Here is a 23,961-nt window from a genome sequence, read left to right on the forward strand (position 1 = left end):
GACCTGTGATGCTTTTAAGATTCTCAAAGAAAAACAAAAGAAATACCATTTAAAATTATATTTTTTCTTGACACATTCTGAAAGTTTTGGGTAGCAGGCATGACTGTGAGGCCCCAAACATGCAAACACTGTATATTATGTATTGTGAACAAGTAGCTCCCGAAGGCAATATTCTGAATAACACTGTAGCTTCTCTTAAAACAGGTTAAGAGTTAGAAAGTTAAAGGAAGTACTGAGTTCTTGAATTCAGTTCATTTTACTTAAGCTTATTACAGTTATTCAAGCCTGGAGCAGTGAGCTTAGGAAACTCTTAGGATACCAAAAGCTTTGTTTATTTGCTGCATTTTGTTTCTGTCTTCACATTGGACACCACGATTAGAACTCCCAGACCCAGAAAGATCAAAGTTTTTTTCTTTATTGGGTTTTACTACACAGGGGAAATCCAATCTAATCCCCAGAGGTGATAAAAGTTCACTCAGACCGACTTTTGGCCAAGCTAAGTTTCATCCTATCTAAAAACTCTTGTATAAAACAAGCATCAGGGCAAATAGAGCTTGCTTTTCAAGGGCATGCACAAAATACAAAAGTATTGAAATTTAGTGGGTAGGAATTAAAACTGCCTTGAAATGACAGTATGTGATGTGAATTACACTGCCATTGGGGACCTGTGCCCCTCAGGGATCTCGCTCTCCTGTTCCGGGGAGAGAGAGAGACACGGTGCAAACCTCACACATGCTGAATGGCTTAGGCTGTACTCCTTTACTGCCTAACACTCCAGTGGGTCCTCAGTCACTGTTCTGTCTGATCACAGAAACACAGTGGCCAGCCACTACAGACTTCCAGAGAGGTGATCAGAGACTTCTTCTGTGGGGGTAAAAACATCTTTTAAGAATTTCAGGTTTAGATACCTTTGTAACGGTATCTATTGCTTCAAAGTAAGATCAAGCTAAAAGTAAATCTTTCACATTTTTTACACCTGAAATATATCATTAAGATGCCAATATTTTAATGTAAAAGTAGAAAATACAGTAAAAAATTCAGTGTCACTTATTTGTCTCTGATACAAGATCAGTGAGTATTAAACAGAAACAATATAGTAAAAAAATAAAATTTATACATTTGCCTAAAGTGAGTTCTCTGTTTGAGGCAGGGTAAGGCTCCATAATAGCTGTGGTCGACTCACTTCCAACACTAAAGGGACGACTGTCTACTTCGACTCTCAAGTGATTTATACATTTCACTTCCCATGTAACCACCATCTTGTTTACATGGCCTTGCAGTCCTTTTTAGAATCAATAGTAATATACTTGGCATATATCTTGAGCCATGAATTGTACATTAACATCATATAATACAATACATAGGTAATAGAAAGGAGTCCCAAATACTTTTTTCAGTTGTTAGAAGACAAACAAAACAAAAAAACAAACAACGTGAGCTCCACTTCCTGAACTTTCAGTTGAGGTAACCTCTGCAGGTCTCAGCTCCACATTTACATTGGGTTCTGACCCTTTTTCTGGCAGGGCTGTAGTCAATAGAGTCTGAAGACAGTTCTCCAGAGCCTGAAAACACAGGAGAGAAACATCTGAGAACAGGGCTGGAAGATGGCTCAGTGGGAAGAGGAGCCTTGGTCTTTTAGAGGGCCGAAATTCATACCCAGCATTCCTGTCAGGCACCTCACAACTGCCCGAAACCCCAGCTTCTGGTCTCCACGGTACCCACATTCACATGGACACACATAAATCTTTACCTTAAAAGGATACTTTAGTTGGGCATGATAGCACACATCTTTAATCTCAGCACTTGGGAGGCAGAGGAAGGAGGATCTCTGTGAATCTGAGGCCAGCCTGGTCTACACAGTGAGTTCCAGGACAGCAAGGGCTGCATAGTGAATGCTTACTCCCAAGGAAATAAATAGTCCTGTACTTCTGTGACTATTCTGAGACATTTCATTTTAGCTATCTTGAAAGATGGTGTGTACTAGTAAGAATGGCTGCCATGATGCCATCTACTGACAAAGTCCAATGCACAAGCATTCTTACACATCACCAAGAGCACAGCAAGGAGACATAGTAACGGCAGGTAATGCACACTGTTCATAGAAGATATTCACAGTCACAATACAGCCAACAGAAGTAAGCACTGTAAAAAGCCAGATTCAAGAAGGCATAGAATTCATATGTGACTGAAATCATACTTCTAATCCTGTCAGACCTTTTAGTAAAAGTTCAGAAACTGTCTATACTTTTGTTAGTGTTATGATAGGTCAAGCTTCCAAACTAGAAGTCTTGAGAAAAGTCAGGCTGCTAGGACTTGGAAGAAAGACCAAGTGCTAGCTTTAGTCTGTGGGATGGGCTCTGGGCCTTAAGCAAGATGACCCAAGCTTCCTTCCACAAGTTCTTTCAGTTTTAAAAAGATCTTTAAATGAGTACGGAATAGTGTGGTTCATCATCTCCACACTGATCCCCTTCCAGTGATTTCCTTCTTCTTCAATGTTAGTTTGGTCCGTTGTCCAAAGACTTGCCTGCATTGTCGTACTAAAGCTCACACCAGTACGATTATTCTTAAAAACCATACCTTTCATTTGATAGTCAAAAGTCAGCTCTTCTCCAGCCTTTATGGTTCTTGTGGAGAACAATGCTATCCTGGGAAGCCGAGTATCAAGGTTATCGATGAAAACACTAAACACCTGAAGATTTGGGTCACACTAAAAAAGAACAATAAAACCTGTTCAAGTAAAACCGCCAGAGAGGTACCTTCTATGTTCCCTATACAATTGCTAACTGTCCACACGACCATTTTAAGTTGTCCTACAAACTGCACACACACTCAAAATACAGTGTTCATATATAAGAAGATGTTAATCATCCATACAAGAAGTCAGATATCCAATATGTTGCTTCCACAATTAATGAGATTTTGTCTCAGCTTTTTTTTTCCCCTGGAGAATCTTAATCCAATTTCCATTTACAACATGGGCATTTCACTTTTAACTATTTTAATAAGGGGTGTGTGTGTGTGTGTGTGTGTGTGTGTGTGTGTGTGTGTGTGTGTGTGTACACATACATACTTTAAATAATTAGAGTAATTTTGGTTTGGAGATGGAGACCAGGCTGGTCTCAAGCTCAGAAGACACCTGCCTCTGCCTCTCAAGTGCTGGGATTAAGGGCAGGCCACGGCCACCATGGCCACCGCCGCCGCCGCCGCCGCCACCACCACGACGACCACCACCACCACCACCACCACCACCACCACCACCACCACCACCACCACCACCACCACCACCTCCTCCACCACCCGGCTAGAGTAATCATTTTAGAGTAAAACCAGCAGCCCGGAACTCAGGCTTGAGACTGAATGACTTCAGTACTTGAACTCTTACTGGGAGTTGTTCAGCAACACTAAACTATGAACATTCCAGAAGCTCTAAGGAGTCGTGTCAGCTAGGGTAGTGTCTGCCGAGCAGCAGAGCTGGCCTTCTACATTTCAAGGGTCCCACATCTGGCCTCAACCAATTACAGAGTCAACTAACTATCAAGTATTCATTGAAAAGAAAATCACCCCAGAGTCCTGACCATGTACAGACTGAGTATTCGTGTCCTTATTCGTAAACAATGCAGTATAACTTTCTATCAGGCATTAGAAGTAATCTACAGATGATTTAAAGTGTAAAGAGGATATGTGGGCTATTATGTCTCAAATTTAACATAAGGAACTTGTAAGAATGTTGATATCTGCAGGAGGCCCTGGAACTAATCCCCTGGAATACAAAAGAATGGCTAAATCTCAAATTTGTCATTAAGAAGAAATTATTTAAAAGAACCAAAGAGGGAGTCCTAACGGTCTCTCCATTTCACTGTGATTCACACACAACTTGGAAGCGATCTACCAGACAGTTTAACTTGGCTACATCTACTCCAAACAGCTTTGGGACCTACCCTCTAAGCTATATTCCATCATCTGTCATGCAGTATAAAATGATGATGGTACCAACCTCCTGGCCTTACTGTACTTAAATGATGAAACTATGCAGTATGAAATATGGAGTTCCACTGTGCCAATTTTATTTTGACAATTACTCTAATTACACACACTCTACACACACACACACACACACACACACACACAAAATGATCTTTAAAAAGACTGCAGATCTAAGTTTTTCAAACATCAACTAAAAATTAAAGAATATTAATTTATAATTTAGGGAAATAACCATAAATGCTTGAATGATCTAGAAATCTTCAATTTTACTTTAAAATGTTAACATAATGACATTAAAAACAAAATCAAACGAACAAAAAACCCTGTTACCTTTAAGCTGTATCTATGGGAGGATTGTCCAAGACCCTCAGTAGATGCCTGAAACTGCCCAGAGTACCAAACCCCATATATTCTAGGGTTTTGCTCTATGCATATATACTTATAGTAATTTAACTTTACTTCAGACACAGTAAGAGATTAACAACTAACACAACTGAATAAACTATGAAAATATCTTACTATACGTTCATTTGCCTTGTGGCTTACAGGAAACAGGCTGGCAAGCCAGCACTACTAATCCCATGCTTCTGGGCAGTGGCTGAGTAAAGCAGGGGGTTCTTGAACACATGTAACACTCTGACGGCCAACCTGCTAGTCCAGAGGCTTGGTAAGTGACTGTCAGGTAGCATGTATAGTGTATTCACTAGAGATGGAGCATGTCTACACACAGGAGACTTCCACTCCTCAGCAGAAGAGCAAACAACTTAAAACTTAGAATGAATTATTTCTAGAAACTTCCACTGGATATTTTTGGACCACAGCTAACTTGGTAACTGAAACTGTGGAAAGTAAAATGTGGGTGAGGTGAATGAGTATGACAAGTTTAAATGTTTGCATTAACTCTGTTAAGATAACTTTTGTTAATATTCTTAAAACATTTTACTTAACTCCCTTGCCTGTTAATCTTCTCCTTCTGCTATAAAGTTATCTATTTATCCTGCAAAGTTACTGGAAAGTTTAAATGAACTGAGTTACAAAGACTGTTATAGAACATAGTAATTGTCAAACATCTCAATATGTATGTCCATATTACAGCAATAATAGCATGATTTAACAGAAGCCCTTATACTAAAATACTATGAATGGCTGTGTAAAAGTGACTATCCTTCAGTTAAGGGAAAAAAAGCATCTAAACAACACTAATTTGAACTGTCTTATCTCTAAGTGTTCCTTACACTATGATTCACAAAATGAGACACATTTCCATATCGAGCTGCATCCACTGTGAACTCATCAGACTCATAGTCCAGATCAAAAAGGTAGGTGATCCCTTTGTTGTCATAGAGCTGTCCCCGTCTCTCAGCCTCTTCACTGGTGATCACCTAAGAGAAACAAAACAACAGAACAAAACAGGGCAACTGTAGCTTTACAATGTTCTCTATTTATGCAGGATCTCTCCAACTTCTGGACTCAAAAGATCTTTCTACCCCAGCCTCTCATGTAGGAATGCAGCTGACACTGTTCTGCACATAGTGTGCAGTACTGTGGAACCAAAGAATCATTAAGCTATTAACACTGATACAAATATTTAAAAAGAAATTCAAGTTTCTTTTTATCTATCTACCTTATTTATCTATTGATTATTTAACCATTTAAATAAAAGATATAGGGGAAAAGTATTAAAAATTAGGGAAAGTGATAGGATAAGAGATTAAATGTACAATTTGAGGTAAGCTGAACATTGTACTACATTATAATCAGGCTGTGCAAGAAGCTATCCACCTATGCTATACAGGACAGAGATGACAGAGAGGACTAGAACCACCTTAACAAGGGTCATATGCTCGAGAGCACTGGTTCTCAGCCATCCTAATGCTGCAACCCTTTAATACTGCTCCTCATGATGTGGTGACCCCCAACCATAAAATTATTTTTGCTGCTAATCCATAACTAATTTTGCTACTGTTACGAATTGTAGTGTAAATATGTAACGTGCAGGATATTTGATATACAACCCATGAAATGTTTGCTCAACTCCTATGGGGGTAACAACCCACAGGTTGAGAACCTCTCTCTAAAGGTATATTGTTCCTGTCTGTGAACTAGAACAAATGGAAACTGGTTATCTAAGAGACAGTGTGTGTTTAGTATGCAATGAACTATTTGGAAGAGATAGTCAGGAAATGCTTCAGCTCAAAAGACCTAATGGGGGGGGTGTGGGAGGGTGGGGGGGTGGAGCTGTCTGCAGCAGGAGAACATGGCGGGCAGGGCTGGCTAGGCTCCATCCCGTCACCGCGGTATCTGCAGTTCTGTTCTTCTGAGTACAGCTTGATTATTAGGTCAGCCAAAGACTCCAGCAGTGGTTAAGTGAAACTAACCACTAATCAATTAAATCTGGGTGCTGTAGTTAAACTAAGTCTCTGTGCCTCGGTTTCTTCATTTGAATTAATGAAGGTAACTGTTCTTTCAGAGTTGAAGATTAGAAAGTTAATGTACTAGGATGCTTAGTTGTGTCCCATGATGAGCACTACTTTAATATTTATGCATGTAATATTTGTCACAGTAAACATGCTAGTATTTGGTAATCAGAGAATGGTCTGCAGCTTTAAGTGGCCAGAGTTTAGGTTAGTGTTTTTTGATACAGTAAGTGCTTTTACACATATTTCACAATACCCATAATGAATGTTTTACTTAGTAACACCTATCATGTTGATACAAAATAGGAAAAGAAATTTAGTCATATTGGGCCAAATAAGGAAATAAATGTAACTTCAAAGTTTCAATGTCAGCATGTATGTAGGTAACATGTATGACTTCCTCCTTAGGACTTTTATGAAATATGGTTGTTATATTTTAAATTTTTATTTTAAATAAAAATATATATGCTTTGGTCAGTGGCTATGAATGATAACTATTAACTTATATTATCTATTTGCTCATATAAAGTTTTATATTTCTATGCCAATGAAACTTTCTCCTAAACCCAAAAATGAATTTCTACATATCTGCAAATGATAACATCAAAATATATCAAGTATTTACATTAATAAGTTAGAAAGTATAAAGCTCATATGCATGGGATGAATTTAATGTACCTCTCCAACATATTCCATGACAAAACTCATCCTTTTAATCTTCACAAGGGTTTTTACACCCCAGCCACAGCCATTGCTAGTTCTAAAGATGCACAGGGAATACTGTGTGCCTTTTTGTACAATCCTATTGGGACAATCAGGTCCACATCGGCACCTTGAGTTGCATTCATAGATGGGAGTGCCTGGTTGGATTTTAATTTGTCGGTTCTTATTATAAGCCAAAACAACTCCAGCTTCAGCAGGACAACACTTTTCAAAGAAGCAGTTTGTACACGAACACCCAAAGGTAGCTTCACTGTTTAAGGTGATCCCAGGAGCTGGCCTGTATTCATTGATGTAGTAGAAGTCTGAAGGTGGGCCCTCTAAGTCAACAGTATTTTCAACAAATATCATCCCTTTGTGGTTCTTTCTTCTGTTGAGGTAATCTTGCCATCTCTGCAGAGCTATTCTTTGCCTAGCTTTCTGTACAATATACTCAGCAACTGCAGGTTGCAAGGATTTGTTATTGTCTTTTGAAGTGATGGCCTTGCATTTCCTTCCCTGGGATAAGTAAGTATTCTTGTCGTCAGAGAACTGCTGCAGGAGCTGTGGGCACCTGAGGTTCCACAAGGGCTCCCAGGTGTTTGTAGAGTCTGGCCATCCTTTCCACTTTACAAGATAATATTCCACACCCTTAAAATAGAAGAGAAAACACAGATCAGACTACCACAGTCTCCATAATGGCACTGCTCTTAGTTCAAACTGCACAGAGTCAAGTTTCTAAGAGAAAGCAGGAGTCATACAAAACAAACTTTCGTATGCTATGTGAAACACATAATTTAGTGAACTTTAACAACGGACAACAGGCCAACGAGTCCTATCCAGGGAAAGACAAAGGCACTGATAAAAACTATAACTGTTTTACCAAATAGTATTAGGTCAAACAAAGTATTTCCCTGCTTATGGAACAGGCGGCCCCAGAGAGAGCAAGCATTAGGCTAGGCGCTCAGAGCTAGCACAGCTGCACGCACTCTCTGAAGGCTCTAAGTTGGTAAGTTCTCGGGCATGGAAACTTACACCCTCACTACCATGGCCAGGCATCCCTTAGGTGTTCTGAAGATAAGCTGGGTAAGCCACTGCTAGCCACAGATAGCCAATGAGAACCTGCAGTGTGGTTACTCTCAAATGAGAGACTTTGTATAAATATTGCACTGAATTTCGAGAAAGTAGACTGGGGTGGGGGAGGCAAAATATCTTTACCTTTAAAAATGACTGTATGTTGAAATATTTTACAGATACTGAATCAATTACTGAAACCAATTACTGCCACGTATGTGGTTACCAAGAAATGAACATTGCAATGCACATCATGTTTCTACAAGTCACCAATATTCCAGTGAGAAGCTATGAGTAGCTTCAGTAGCAGGTATGAAGGACAGCAATGATCCACTTTTTATCTCCTAGTTACTGGCCATCATGGTTTCTGAAAATCCTTTGTACACAGTGGCTTTCCTTAAGGTCAGCAGATGCCATTGCTAAGGGCCCTATTTAAAAGGAGTTCATATACATGAGAAGATTCTAAAGTGATGTCTTTCAGTAATTAGTCCTTCATCGTAGAATAGCTAGCACACATCCACAGGCCCCAAATTAAAGCCCAGAAATGTTCTTGAAATATCAAAGTATGTGGGGGTTGGGGAAGGGTGTGCTCAGTGGTTAAACGCACTGGCTGTTCTTCCAGAACCTGGGTTCAATTTTCAGCAACCACACAGCAGTTCACAATTGAAACTGGGTTGCAACACCCTCACATAGACACATGCAGGCAAAGCACCACTGCACAGGAGATAAGTATCAGAGTGACCGAGCACCACTTGCTGTTTCTAGGTCTTTTTAACATGACGTCTATTCCTGTGTATGTTCCTGTGTGGGTGCTTGTGCACCGGATGACAAGCAGTTCTCTGCTTCCACCAGTGGGTCTCAAGGATGAAACCGTCCACCTTGGTGGCAGGGGCCTCTACCCATGCAGCCAGCCAGCTGCTGGCTGTTTGCTGCCCCTGCCCAGCACACACAGTACTGGAGCTTAAACTCCGGAAGGACCTGACACATGCCAGCCAAGCACTCACACTGAGTTACAGCCCCAACCCTAAGTCATGACTTGAGAATAAATGCCCTATGGGTTTGGCATATTGCCAAGGTACAAATTGGGTTCAAAAATAGCTGCACAGGGGCTGGAGAAATGGCTCTGCAGGTAAGAGCTGGCTGCTCTTCAGAGGACTCGGGCTCAATTCCTAGCACCCACACGGCAGCTCACAACCGTCTGTGACTCCAGTTCCAGAGGATCCGACAGCCTCGCACAGCATACATGCAGGCAAAACACCACTGCACATGAAATAACAATAAACAAACAATAGTTGCACACCCACTAGTGAACTTAATTTATTGTCATTATCAATACCTTAATGCTTATTACGTCCTACTTGCCCATCAGTAATTCTTAAGAATTGAAAAACTCAATTTCATTTTGGAAACTGTTCATAATATATTGGTTTTTTTTCTGTTAAATGTGTTTAAGATGTGAAGATATGTAGCATACACATTATATTTACATAAGTATGTGTGTATGGTCACTCCAGAGAGGAGAAATGGAAAGTCAAGATATACAGCAGTCACTCGAGAGAGGAGAAATGGAAAGTCAAGATATACAGCAAAGTGTGTCAAACTGGGCCTCGCTAAGGCTGAGGACTTCTTCCTCTAGTCAGGCAATGATAATTTGGAACTGTTGGTACCAGATCTACTTACACCTCAGTACATATGAGAGCTAACTGGCATTGTCTGAACTCACCTATTCCCCATAATGCTTCAATTTTGACTTTTGACCCCAGAGGAAGGCAATGAAAGACTGGTTCTTTTACCTCAGAAAACAGTAAAAGACAGGTGCTGGCAACAAGTTCATGATTAAGTCACTGCCTGAATGAAACTTAAAACACCACTGAAGCTCACTGCCTGGATGATTCCCTGAACTGGTTTATCTTGGATAAGGCACTTGTATTTAAAATGACCAAGGCTGATATGATACATTATCACATTGGTAACTACTCAATTTCTGTACAGTAAATATAATACTTATTTATACTATACAGAATTGATAAACATAAGGATACAGGATTGATTTTGACAGTTTGGAAATTTTATTTTCCTCTGGTTTGTAGTATTTTAGAAGCATATTTTGTTTTTAAAATCTAAAAAAGAGATTTCTCTTTTTGAAAAATAAGATTACTTTATAAATACCACTGACTTACAAGGCAAATTTAACTAATTCAGTAACCTACAATTCCAAATAAAAGCTAAAAATCTTTTTGGCTTTTATCAGACATATGTGGTTTGATGAATTACAAGGGGTAAAATCCCTTTGGGAGAAAAGGCAGTATGTGAAATAAACATCAATCCTTCCATTTCAATATTAAATGCCAAAATAACCTAACAATACTATTAAAACAGAAAGAAGGAAATCTGTAAATCACATAATTTTTAAAAAGTACAGAGGAAAGTAAAAAAAAAAAACTATACTGTTAAAGACTGACAGGTTATTTTTATGTATGACATAATAGGCTTGATAAAAGCAAAACCTGTGGCTTATAAGGAAGCAGCAAAAAAACAAAAGAGAAAAGAAACCAGAGTTGAGAGAATGGGTGTGTCTAGTTTTAAGGTGAGAATGTTAAAAACAATGCTAATGCCAACAAGTACTGGGGACGACCTTCGGGCACTGTGCTGGACTTTCCGTTGGCTACTACGATACTTCTGACAATTCTTAGAATCCATGGTGTGTGACCCTTCTATATAAGTGCACTCCACTCCACTCTATACTCTACCTACCAGACAACTCAATCTTCTGTCCTCAGGCAAACTGGCTCTACAGCAGGAGCCACAAAACATTCCTTAGGGGTCAATGTATGATTTTCTCTGTATTTTTGTTCTTTTTCTACTTTCTTTATGGTCATAGCTTCTTGGTCACTTTTTATTAGATACTTATTAGATACCTGTTTCTCTTTTTGAGAATCTGAGAAACACTATAAAGCCATATGCCATATAGGCAACTCTTTGGGTAACTCCAGGTTACTGAAATTCCAGCTCTAAGACTTTCTGGGCAATCTTCCCACCTCCCTGATGATATAATAGTTATATGCTGATGGTTTCCAAACATTACCTGCTGCTCATAATCTATAGCCTCCTGACGGCCATGATCGATGCTTGGGAATCCACCTCTTTTCCTAAACAGCTCTGTCTGGATGACTCATCAGAGGACTCTTATCTACCTAGGGACAAAACTGAGAAGCAGGTGGGCTATCTTAATTCTTTCTCTCTAGTCTATCATCACGGTTCACTTGAGATGGGCTTCTTCCTACCCATCTCTAATGCAAAAGATTAGTCACTTCTGGCGACACGTTCTTATCTGGATCATCATACTAATCTTCCAGATGGCTTCCTGACTCCAATCTGATAATTCTCCACTCTGTGCTCCATGATGAAGGCATAAGGTTTATTTTATAAAAACAAAAACCCACAGAACCACTTACTGCTCTATTGTGTTTTGCTTGCAAATTGTTACAAATTCCTCTGTGTTGCTACCTACACAGAGGTTCATCCTTCCATTTATAACAAAGCTATTCTTATTCTGGTTGTTGGGGCAGGGTGACATCAGAGTAGAATGCTTGCCCAACATATCCAAGGCCCTGGGTTCCATTCCCAGCAACACAAAACAATTCCAAATTCTTCCTCAGTAGGGTGTAGTGGCTCACATGCATAGTCTCAGCTACTCCAGAGATAAAGGTGTGGGGATTATTGGAGATCACAGGTTCCAGCCTAGGCAAAGCAACATCTTTTTTAAAAAAAAAAAAGATCAGGGCAGGAGGATGCCTTAGTAGGTAAAGGGACACCTTACTCCAGGCCTGACAACCTGAGTTTGATTTCCAGTCCCCACATGATGCAAGGAGAGAACCAACTCAAAGTTGTCCTCTGAACCCTACATACTGTAACTCTAGGTTTGGAAGGATAGATAGGCAGAATCTGGGAGCCCAATGGCCAGTCAACATAACCTAAATGGAATGCATGTGGCTCAGTGAGAGATCCTGTCACTGTCTCTCTCTCTCTCTCACACACACACACACACACACACACACACACACACGAGATATAAATATATGAAAAGTATTTTTAGAATGAGCTAAGTATCTGAATAATGAGTTCACCACAACAGATACAAATGTCCAGTAAGAGAATGATAAAAAGATGTTGGACACCATTAACTTCCAGAAAAGTGTAAATAAAGCCACAATGAGATGCATTTCCCAGGACAACCGCTACAGAGAAACTAAATCTCATTCCCTGCTGGTGTGGAAGCAAAGGATGCAGTTCTGGAAAAGGCTGGCAGGTCCCGAAAGAGTTAAACGAAAACATCACAGGACCTAGCAACTCCACTCCAAGAGAAATGAAGCCTTGTCCGCACAGAAGCTTGCATTTGAGCATCGGATCAGCCTTGTTTCTACAGCCCAGACGGAAACAACTCAGATCTGTCTGTCCCAGATGCATGTGATGCCTCAACACAACTGAACGTATCTGGCACAGAAAGGGAAGCAGCATGATCTTACACGACCAAAGACATAAGCCTTAAAACATTATTCCAGGCCAGACACATACCTTTAATCCCAGCACTCTGAAACCAGAGGCAGGTGATCTCTGTGAGTTCGAGCCAGCCTGATCTACAGAGTAACTTCTAGGATAGCAAAGGCTACCCAGAGAAACCATGTCTTAAAAAAACAAAAGAAAAAAAATTATTTCAAGAGTGAGTCCAGTGGTGCAGACTTGTAATCTCAGCTCTTCAGATGGCTAAAACAAGGGGGATTACGAGTTCAAGACTTTTCTGGGATTTGAAGTGAATTCAAGGCCAACCTGGGCTACTTTAGCAAGGCTTCATTTCAAAATGAAAAATGAAGGTCTAGGGAATATAACTCAGTGTGGTAGGGTACTTACCCAGTACATGCTCCATCACTCGAAGTAAGTGAAGCCAGTAACTAAGAAGCAGGTATTGTTCTCCATATACAAAGAGGAGGACAGGGCTGGGATGGATCACTGGAACAACACTTGCTCCAGAAACATGAGGACCCAGTTCTAGTCCCAGAGGTCATGAAAAGCCAGGGAAAACTGCATGCACCTGTAATCCCAGTGCTGCTGGAGGCAGAGACAGGAGGACTGCTGAGACCTGCTGTCTACCAGCCTAGCTCTGGGTTCAGCTAGAGACCAGGTCTCAAAGCAATCAGGCAGAGAATGACAAAGCAGGATAGCAGAGGTCCTTCTCTGGAACAGAGCTGGAGGAGAGTGGAGGAGAGGAAGAGAGTGGGGATGGGAGGTTCCCACAACTCTACAGAAACATAAAATAGACTTAGCAGTTTCTTAGGGTGAGTAATTGAAATTTGGCCAGCAATGGTTAGGTCTGGAGATTCTGTTTAGAGTAATGAGAGTATGCTCTAAAATTGACTGACTGTGAGTATACCAAGATTTGAACTGTACACTTTAAAGCAAATTATATCTCAATAATATATTATTTTTTTAAATGAATTAGAAGGAAAATGTAAGAAATAGCTGTGCAAGTAGAGAAGGGAGGCCAAAGGAAGATATCCAAAGGTCAGGGAAGATGTAAATATAGTTTATTGGCTGTCGTAAACGAGTGAGAAAAGAGCTTAGTATTAAAAAGACAATAAGCTGGAAGTATACATTATACAAATAATCCCAGCACTGAAGAGGCTAGAACACCATGACTGTGAGTTCAAGGCCAGCCTGGAACTAAATAGAAAGCCCTTGTCTAAATTAATTAAACAGAAACCACAGGTTTAGGCAAAGTCTGGGGAAGGAGACAGTGAGAAAAGGGTGACATCTTTGAGAGACTGAAGACAGATAATGATAGATGGATGGATAGGTAGATAAGATAGAAGATAGATAGATAGATAGATAGATAGATAGATAGATAGATAGAGAGATAGAGAGATAGATAGAGAGAAAGAGAGAAGACAGATAACTAGTGATGGAGGTGAACCGAATGTTAAAGGCTTACATTCAAGGAGGGCAGGGATGCCTTCTGCTGACATGAGAAAGTAAGGGGAGAGGAGATCCAAAATAGTAATAGACATTGGGAAAACCACTGACACAAATAAGAAAACAGAGCAATAGGGGAAAAGCCTGTCAAGTAGAAATGAGCAATATGAGAATAGGAGAAATTTGGGGTTTTGCTCTGTGTGTGTGTGTGTGTGTGTGTGTGTGTGTGTGTGTGTGTGTGTGTGTGTACTGAGGGCATTATTGGAGCTTTGTACTTGTTGGGCTCTAATACTGAGCTGTAGTTTCTTTTAAAATCTTTTTAAAAAATAAATTTTAAAGAGTCTAGGTTGCCCAAGATGGGCTTGAACTTGTGAGCCTCCTGTTTGAGCCTTACTAGTAGCTGGGATTCCAGGCCCAGCAGGTCCAGCAGGTGCAGCTTAGACGGATATTTTTAATGGAGTTAATGCACATGATCAGATGATGATCTCAGCTGGACCGCTCAGCCTAGGGCCTGTAAACCAAGAGGGCACACAGTTAGGCTCTATTCAGAGCAGGATGCTCAGGGTTGGGAGAGATGCTGGACCAAGAGCTCTGTGCCGGGGAGGCCATGTTAGTTACTACAGGAAGACAGCATTTCAAAGAAGAAATGGACTTAAATGAAGGTCTCAGCAAAGATGAAAAAAAAAATCACCTAATCTAAATAGGACTCTTGATTAATGGCCAGATCTCGGAGGAAGGCTACACGTAAATGGATTATGAATAATATAATGACAGGGTTTAGATAAAATAGCTTCTTAGAACAACTCATTTGCTCAAATTGTAAGCAACGAAACAATGGCTTAAAATGCCCATGAAAGTTAGCCCGTTTTATCAACCCTACAGCATACAGAGTCTGACAGGACGGCAGGAGACACGTGCTGCTGCCTCTGGAGGACATTCGATAACTCTACAGTTGGCTTGAGACCTGGGCTCCTCCCAGGTGCTACGGGAACAACATGAATTACAGGACAAGCCAATCTGACACGACACATTTGCTCTGGTCATCCATATGGGAACAGTCAAGAGTTGGATGCAGAAGGATATCAACACCCTAAATATTCTAATGCAAGAGCATTGACGCTTCAGGATCCCCTCAGTTGACCAAACCGATGACAGTGCACACAAGTCTATGACTTACAGCCTTAAACATTAAGAAGAACTCTGCTTATTTTGAGGCTCTTTTTATGTTAAAGAAATAGGAAACACTGCAGTGTGAACAGGTCTCTGCCCAGGGGCTAGACGTTGCCTTACCTTTACTACCTTGTAGTCACACAAGTACTCCACCTCATAATTGTTTAGATTCCTTTTGGTGATTCCAATCGATTTACATGTGAGCTTTTCTTTTCTACATAATTCCTGGAGAGTATCAAGTGAAACTAGGCAAGGCACACACCAGGCTACAATAAGAAAATAGAATTCTTTACCAATAAAATAGCTACTAGGCTGAAACAAAAACTTAAAACCCTCTCAGCTGACAATTTTATAGTCTAGGAACGCATATGACAAGAAGCTATGTATGTCTAAGAAAAAAGTTACAGGGTAAAGAACTGGTTTTGGTGAATTGGTTTACTTTCCGGTGCACATCTATCCCACTTGTAACCAAAATGCCTAACTCTTGCTTAACTACTTAAAATATTTCACGTCTAAACTTTCTTAGGGTTACATATAAATGCGAAGGTAAAAAGTAATTTTTTTTTACTGTTTTATTTTATTCTACACAGGTTATAACTGTTCTAATAAACAGCTAAGACACATTGTTAGAAATATATCTAAAATATATTCTAAAATGGTCACGCAGATGGTAAGAATTTAAGTCTGAAATATAGTTTTGTAGTTAAAATCCATATCCTACCGTTCCCATTTTGGAAAATGGCAGAAATTTTAGCTTCATTTATTTTGCGCATGGGGAAGTATATTTTCAACATGCATAAACCAGAGAATTCTACTTGAAATAGAGGGCATAGTGAGCTTTGTAATACTCACTCCCTACAGTTTTCAAGCCAGCAGTTACACAACCCAATGGAAATAATCCATAAGCCAGACTTGAAAATCAGACATACTAAACAATAACCGTACAGAGGTCAGAAATGAACTGTATTCCATCCTAAATTTAAAAATATAATTACGCAGCTGATGTCTAGGAAAATGTAACAAACTTCACTATATGGCTAATATCAGGATCAATACGAGATGATCAAGAGTCCTCCGATCTACCCATTGGTGGGCCACCTAGCTACACAACTTCCAGAAGGTCTCAATCTTTTTGTGTGTAGGACTCACTGAAAAAAAGTGAGGTTTGTTGAAAACAGAGGTGACCAAAGAAAATGTATCTGTAACTCATCAAGTTGTATTTAGGAGTTCTCCAAAGGGGTGGGCAAAAACGTTTTGAGGTAAATTTTCAGGAAGGGACAACATAACCGCTCTAATTTTCCCACAGTCCTTCCTTACCCTCCCCAAGGAAGGGCTTCATTGTCAGAAACCATTAAACATAGCTTCAGCACTCCAGTCAATGCAAATAACTCCTATTTCTGGCACTTGCAAAAGGCAAAGACTTTCCCTCAAATTTGCCAGAAAACATCAATTTGCTTAGGTGTGGTGGTTTGGGGGCGAGAAAGCTGTAAAAACATCTCATAAATCGCTTCTAAAAATCTTCAGGCTGTTTTGTCTAATGCTAATCTCCTTATGCTAATCGTCTGCAAAGAAGAGTCCCCTCCTTTATGTAACCAAGGTGTTAGCTGTTTTTTTTAATTCTTACCCCTAGCCAAGAATCCAAAAACACAACCCTATAATGGAGGGTGGTGTTGAATATGATCACCGTAATATTCGTGTGAAAACGTCATAACGAAGCGTTATGTGTAATTACAACGCACCTCCCCTCGCAACAGAAATGCTACATCTTTGAGCATCTCGGAATATTAAAAATAAAAAAATCCCGCTTATAAAAATCGTTCTGCCACCCCACCCCCACACTGCGCTTCAAGGAAGCAGAGTTACGGGAATAATAAAGTGTCACCATCTGAGTGGAGCGGAGGGAAGAGCTGGAGAACAGCCTTTTCATTCCACAAGGCTTTTGCGAGACCCAGACTTTCAAAGGGCGCGCGCGACTCGAGCGTACGCACGCGCAGTGCGTGCCCCCGGCTTCAGCATCCACATAAATAACCTGCAAGTTCCAGGCAGCCCCCAAAGTTTCCAGGAGCTCAGGGTTGTGTCTGCAGACGCCTCACAGCGATGCCAGGCCCGCTCGAACGCAGGCACCAAGGGTCCCCTTTCTCCAGCACCGCACCTCAGCCCCGCTACCCCACCCCACCCCCGGCTCGGAGGTGGCGACCACTACCGCGGCAGCGCGTGTGCTTTCCTGCTCACCCTTGAATGAGGCACCTCGTGCACACTCGCCGCCAAAGACCGCGGCCCGCGGAGCTCTGGACCTCGCTCGGTTGGAGCCGGCGCGTCTCCCGCCCGCAGACGACCGCGAGCGTCGCGCCGTCACGGTGTCCGCGCGGCAGCGTCTCGTCGTTCGCCTGGGCTTGGGCCTCTGGGGCGGACCTGGAGCCCGGTGACACCGCGCTCTGGCCTCACCGCTCCGTGCCTTGGCCCTGGCCGCCGCCATCTTGCGGAGCTTTCATTCAAACTGGCGCGGTCAGCCCGAATAACTCAGCTGGCCGGACGCCCCGCCCCGGCCCGCGAGGGACTCCGGAGCTGGGAGGCTGTAAGTAGCGAGGCGTTCTGACGTCAGCGGAGGCCGACCCCTGCCGTGGTAGCCACCGCGCCTGCGCCGCACGGTGGGGGCGGGCGGGGGCGGGGCCTGTCCGTGGAAACCGGCCCCGCCCCTCGCTGCACGTTATCCACTTTGACTTCGGAGGCTGCTTGCCAGGATTCCCCCCATGCGGTACAATCAGTCTCTTCACAAAGACCTGACGCGCACGCCCCAAAACTCAGACAATGCTGGGCCGGTTAGTGTGCGCAGGTAGCTTCTTTCCCACTCCTGTTCCTCAGCACCTCACCCAACCAAGCCCCATTACTTTTCCTTTCTCTCCGCACCACTACCGCTCAGGATCTTAAAATTTGCTGCTGGTTGGGTTCTCCTGGAGAGATGCGGTCTGTTGAAATCACTCAAAGAGATTCTGAAGAGTTGGTGTGGCCATGTAGCAGCTGGACTTAGAGGAAAGGCCTGACCATTGTCAGCATCCAACCAACCCTGCCAAGAACTCGACTAACATTAACAGCCTTAAGCTGAAGGCAGGTTTTAGCCACGTATGCTCAGGGAGAATCAGGGCATTTACCACTGTAAATCCGACAACTTGTAAGGAGAACCGTTATACATAAAAGACCATCTGTAATTCCGTAAGCAGGTCATGTCAGTGCTAATCAGACACTGCCTGTCGCCTCTTTAATTCCACTGCCCACACCATCATTTCTCAGCCAAAAAAGCCTAGCTTCCTTGACCTCTCTACTGCTCCCCTTTCCAGCCACCTCCCGCCCAGCCAAGGAGCCTTTAATACATAAAGTGAAACATGCTTCCAAGTTGCTTTGTCTGAGAATCGCTTTGAAGTCCTGATCCTCTTGCTGCCACTTTGGTGTGCTGGGATTACCAAAGTCCCCCCTCCCCTAATACACACTTTAAACTGGAAATCATGTTCTAGCTCAAAGGACTCGCTCCCGCCCCTTACATGTGGAGCGCCCTTCTGTTTCACATGGCTAGATTTAACTCAAATGTTACTTCTTCAGAGGCCTCTTAGGCATTCTGTCTGACTGCGTCCTCTAGCTCTCCTTTAAAAGCTTTTGTCAAAATTTGTCAGGGTAGAATCTCACAAGCATTTTTGGTCTTGCTAAGTTTCATTTTAAAAAAATTAGCAAAGGACTCCGGGGGGTCAGGAGATCTTGGTGGAATAGCAGTTGTCTGAAGATTCAAGGCTCTGGGTCGATCACAACATTGCAAATTTTTATATATAAATTATTATTTTATAAGTGAAGTGTTTCCGTTGTTTAATCTTATCAGTCCCAGGGCATAGCATAGACCCGGCCATTTCAACATTTATCAATGTGTACTCCGTTCTCAGAGTGTAGACGAGTGGGCCTGAAAGCCCTCAGGAAACCCATGAGTGCAGAATGGCAGTTTTGCTCGTGCAACAACTTTGTCTCCTGAGGACATGGTTGCCAGTGCTGCATATGTTTACACACTAACCTCCACAAAACACACCTCTCAGCACATGTCCTCCTCACGAAAAGGCACTAAGCATTTTCTTCCTGATGCCGGGAAGGCCCTGTCATTTATCTCTCTGTGTTTTCTCATGGATGTCTGTAATTTTCCAGAACTCGCACAACTCGTCTCATACACTGACAGAGGAACGCACTTATCAAAACATAGCTGTCTCCTGCCGAAGCCAGAGGTTAAGCGGCTTGAAAAGAACACAAGATACCACACACTTCCTGCTAAAGCTTCTGTTTCAAGCGTTATTATTATTTTTATAAAGATTCTATTCCCATGGGTAACATGTTCAATTATGTCTTACATTTTAAATTTATTTTAAAAATCTATTGAATAACTTGAAAAATCTTTGATTGTCTAAGGAGTTATATATTATAAACAAAAGCTCTTTGGATTATCAATTGTTTTTTTTAAGGGACAGGATCTCATCAGGTTTTCCAGGCTGTCTCTGAATTCCTAGGTTTAAATGGTCCTCTTGCCTCTGCTTCCTAAATAACAGGGAACGCTGTACTGCTCCGTCACAAGAATTTTTAAGAAGGTAAAAGGTCCTGAGACCAAACTGAGGATCTTGGTAAACCCTGGCTAGTGATTGATTTGGATTGATTGATTGGCAGGCACCCCAGTCTTTGGGATAGAAGAACAGGATTAGGATATTTCTCAATTTTCATAATTCTCGCTGAAAACGTGATTTCCACCGACCTACGGAGCTTAACTTTTTCGACTCGAATGTTCTCTGAGAAGCAGAGTACAAATGCACACTGGATTAAAAATGTGAATTTAAATAAGCATGTAATGTACTTAAAATAGTAAGTAGACAAAATGTAAGTTCAAAAAATTAATCTGGGGGTTGGGGATTTAGCTCAGTGGTAGAGTGCTTGCCTAGCAAGCACAAGGCCCTGGGTTCGGTCCTCAGCTCCGGAAAAAAAAATCTGTAAAAGCTATCAATCTGTAATAGAATACAGATTGAATGCTTGCACCCCCTCACCTCTTAAATCGCATGTCAAAATCCCACTTTCCAGTATATATACTTAGGATCAGAGCCCTCGGAGGCCACTGGGTTGCAAAAGTAGGGCCTTCCGTGATGGAATAACCTACTTTGAATTAACAGACTGTACCCCTGTAAAAGAGACCCTCAGTTACGATCCCAGGACTTGTGGTTTTCCTATTCCTGTATTTGGTTGTTTCCCTTAGACAGTGTCGTGCAGTGGCAGAGTTATAATTTGACGGGCTGGGCATATGGCTTTAGCGAGTTAAGTGCAATCCTGAGGATCTGAGGTCAGATCCTCAGCACACATGTTTAAAAAAAGAGCCAAGTTTGGAGCTCACACCTGTGCAGTGGCTCGAGGGAGAATGGCTTCCGTAGGTTCATACGTTTGAATGCTTAGTCACTAGGAGTGGTGGCACTGTTTGAAGGTGTGGCCTTGCTGGAGGAAATGTCACTAGGGGTGGGGTTTGAGGTTTCAAAAGCCCATGTGAGGCCCAGTCTCTCTCCCTCCCCCTCCCCCTCCCCCTCCCCCTCCCTCCTTTCTCTCTCTCTTTCCCTCTGCCCGCCTCACCAGATCTGGATGGAGAACTCTCATCTACTTCTCCAGCACCACGCCTGCCTACAAACTACCGTGATAATGGACTGACCTCTGATGAAATTGTAAGCAAGCTCCCAATTAAATGCCTTAAAAAGGGGGTTGGGGATTTAGCTCAGTGGTAGAGCGCTTGCCTAGGAAGCGCAAGGCCCTGGGTTCGGTCCCCAGCTCCGGAAAAAAAGAACCAAAAAAAAAAAAATGCCTTAAAAAAAAAGTTGTTTTGGTCACCCATAATCTCGGCACTGAGAGCAGTGACAGGAGGATCCGGGGCTCCTCGGTCATCCAGTCTAGCCAGTCTGTGAGCTCCAGGTCCCCTGAGACACTCCACCTCAAAAAATAACATGAAGAGGAATGAAGGAAAATCCCTTCCGAGGTCAACTCAACCTCTGGTCTTCACACAGGGGCACACACTCACGCACTCGGACTTATAGTTTGACTTCAGTGTAAATAAAGTCAATATGGAAGGAAGGAAATTTCACATAAGCCCTCATGTACTTTGTTATATAAATAACCTACTTTGAATTAACAGACTGTTCTTACTTATTTTTATTTAGTATGTGGGCGTGCATGTGCCGTGACTCAAAGTCAGAGGAAAACTGGGAAGGTTTGGCTCCTTCCTTCCACCCTGGGTCATCAGACCTGGGAGCAGTTGCTTTTCCACACTAAGCCATCTCATTGGCATTCAAGCTTACTTTGCAGAGTGCTAGAGAGTAAATATTTTAACTCTGGATCACACACCCTGTCACACAGCCACAGGGACACATAATCAAGGCTATGCTCTAATACAGCTTTACTTACAACAATGGGTATGAGAGAGATCTGACCTATAAGCTCAAGTTTACCAACCCCTAGTTTCTTTTAAAATGGTTCTTTTGTTTTATTCATTTATTTTATATATAGGTACACTGTAGCTATCTTCAGATACACCAGAAGAGGGCATCGGATCTCATTACAGATGGTTGTAAGCCACCATGTGGTTGCTGGGAATTGAACTCAGGACCTCTGGAAGAGCAGTCGGTGCTCTTAACCGCTGAGCCATCTCTCCAGCGCCCCCTAGTTTCTTTTAAAACACTAACCACAAAATAAAATCCTAAAATATTTTCTGAGGCACAAAGATTTTATATTAGGAATTGAACCAGTCCAGCTGTTATTTCCCTAGTCCTGAGGTCAGATGTTTATATAGATTAGATACAGAAATAATCTCTCAATATCACTAACTTTACACAAGAAACACAAAGTACTTGGTCAAGAATTTGAAGTTGTTTCCTTATTTAAGGATATGCCTTCTATTCAGTTTGCTACTAATGTGATACAAAATTACCATGCAAACATTTGCCTCTGCCTCCTGCGTCTTCAGGAACTTCTAAAGGGTGCTGCCATCTCCACGATAAACATTTCTAACAATAAACCACATCCGTACAGTTTGAACAAGGTACAGAGACAGAGCTTAGGAACTTACTGTGGAGCTAACAGCTTCTCTCCTTGTGGTGTCCAGGCAGGTCTGACTCTTGGGCTAAGGCAACCCTGCCTACTTAGCGTCCCAACAGCTGCAGCTGCAAACATGCGCTACCATGTCCTATGGGAAAGGGTGGGAATCAAGGAGAGAATGAATGCAAATTCTTCCCTTCATGGGAAACCAATCTACACACACTGCCCACCGCGGTGTGGTCAGTAGCCACTTCTCTATACTCCTTTCTCTATCTGGTCTGCCCATGAGCTCAGAACCAAGAAGAGCCAAAATAATTCCTCCCGTACACTCGGAGACCGTCTGGTTCTAAGAGTGAGTGGCCAGTACAGGAGTTTGTGGCAGACTTAGAGGGCGCATCTTACTCTAGCCCCTTGCAGTATTCCCTTTGCTGTCTGTCATGTGACTGGCCCTTTCATCGTTCCCAACCACGATGAACTGAAATCCCTAAAACCACGAAGTAAATCCTTCATTTAAAGGTGGCAATGTCAGGTACTCTGTCACACTGCTGAGAAAACTGAGAAAGGTGGTGCTAAGATGAGATCATGGTTGTATCATTGCCCAATAATGCGACTCACCTTGTCTGCACACCTTTGGAATTGGTGTACAGAGGAATTTGGAAACGCCTAGAAATGAAGGCTAGAGAATAGTAAGCAGTTAAATGGGCAGTTCTTTGGGAACTTAGGCCAGAGCATTGGTTTGAGTGTGGACAGTAGTGTAGCTCAGGAGGTTCAGATGGTAATGAACCTCTACTGGGATGGGGAGTAGACTCCACCTCCTCTCAGAGGACTTGTCTACAGTCGGACTTGTGCCCCAAGATTTTGTATGAGGCTAAATTAAAGAGTAATTTGCCAACGATTTTGGTAGGAAAAAATTTAATGTAGTCTAATAGTCTATGGTATGATTTTTGCCTACTGCCTTTAGTCATACTTACAGTAAGAATGGGAAGGAAAGTACAGAAATGGCTGAAAATAAGATTTTGATTAAAATAGGAATTGGGTCAAAGAAAGTGGGCTTGTTAAAAGACTAGATTACTAAAAAGAAGCCTAGTATTTTATACAAATCAGGACTTGATGCCACCTCAGGAATCATTGAGACCCCCACCTATTGCCACCTCACAGATGAAAATGTGAGTTTGCTGAAACCCTGAGGCATTCTGCTCACAGAGGGCTTCCTTCCCCTCATCCCGCCCCCTGGCTTTTTGAGACAAGGTTTCTGTGAATTTTCCATATAGCCCTGGCTATCCTGGAACTCTGTAGTCCGGGATGGCCTCAAAACTCAGACCAAAAGTATTTAGTATTTGCCTTAGTAGGTTTTGGTCAGGCTTTCTATGCCTGCACTTCTTTAGGAATACGTATATCACTCAATACCATAGTGTGCTAGAAATATGTAACTTGTTTTTCCTTTCCCTTTTCTGAGAGTTTCTCTGTAGCCCTGGTTGTCCTGGAATTTGTTCTGTAGACAAGGCTGGGATCAGAAGAGTGCTCCCGCTCCCCATGACGGCCCTATTGGGAACTGGGTGGGAAGTAG

General features: G+C 42.1%; 1 protein-coding gene across 2 annotated transcripts; it reads right to left on the reverse strand.

The window, feature by feature from the left end:
- Positions 1-310: 310 nt before the first annotated feature.
- Suv39h2 (suppressor of variegation 3-9 homolog 2) lies at positions 311-17,879 on the reverse strand. Of its 2 annotated transcripts, XM_032884284.1 has the most exons (6): positions 17,544-17,879; positions 15,432-15,577; positions 7,080-7,751; positions 5,220-5,366; positions 2,578-2,707; positions 311-1,562 (listed from the first exon to the last, which is right to left on the reverse strand). In XM_032884284.1, exons 1-6 carry the CDS (start codon positions 17,785-17,787, stop codon positions 1,456-1,458), a joined length of 1,446 nt encoding a protein of 481 aa, XP_032740175.1. In that variant the 5' UTR covers positions 17,788-17,879; the 3' UTR covers positions 311-1,455. The 2 variants fall into 2 exon arrangements, with proteins under 2 accessions (XP_032740175.1, XP_032740173.1); XM_032884282.1 differs by lacking the exon at positions 311-1,562 and having other exon boundaries at positions 1,981-2,707.
- Between the last annotated feature and the right edge of the window lie 6,082 nt (positions 17,880-23,961).

This window comes from Rattus rattus, chromosome 14 (genome assembly GCF_011064425.1).
Source record: "Rattus rattus isolate New Zealand chromosome 14, Rrattus_CSIRO_v1, whole genome shotgun sequence".
In the NCBI taxonomy this organism is placed as follows: Eukaryota; Metazoa; Chordata; class Mammalia; order Rodentia; family Muridae; genus Rattus; species Rattus rattus.

What these genes read in the sequence shown, in the direction of transcription:
- Suv39h2 (XM_032884282.1), bottom strand. Translation starts at nt 17,787, where the DNA reads ATGGCGGCGGCCAGGGCCAAGGCACGGAGCGGTGAGGCCAGAGCGCGG. An exon ending in ACGAGGTGCCTCATTCAAGG is followed by an intron (nt 15,578 to 17,543) that starts GTGAGCAGGAAA and finishes TTCTTATTGTAG; the next exon opens with CCTGGTGTGTGCCTTGCCTA. An exon ending in CTCATTTTGTGAATCATAGT is followed by an intron (nt 2,708 to 5,219) that starts GTAAGGAACACT and finishes GTTCTTTTTTAG; the next exon opens with TGTGACCCAAATCTTCAGGT.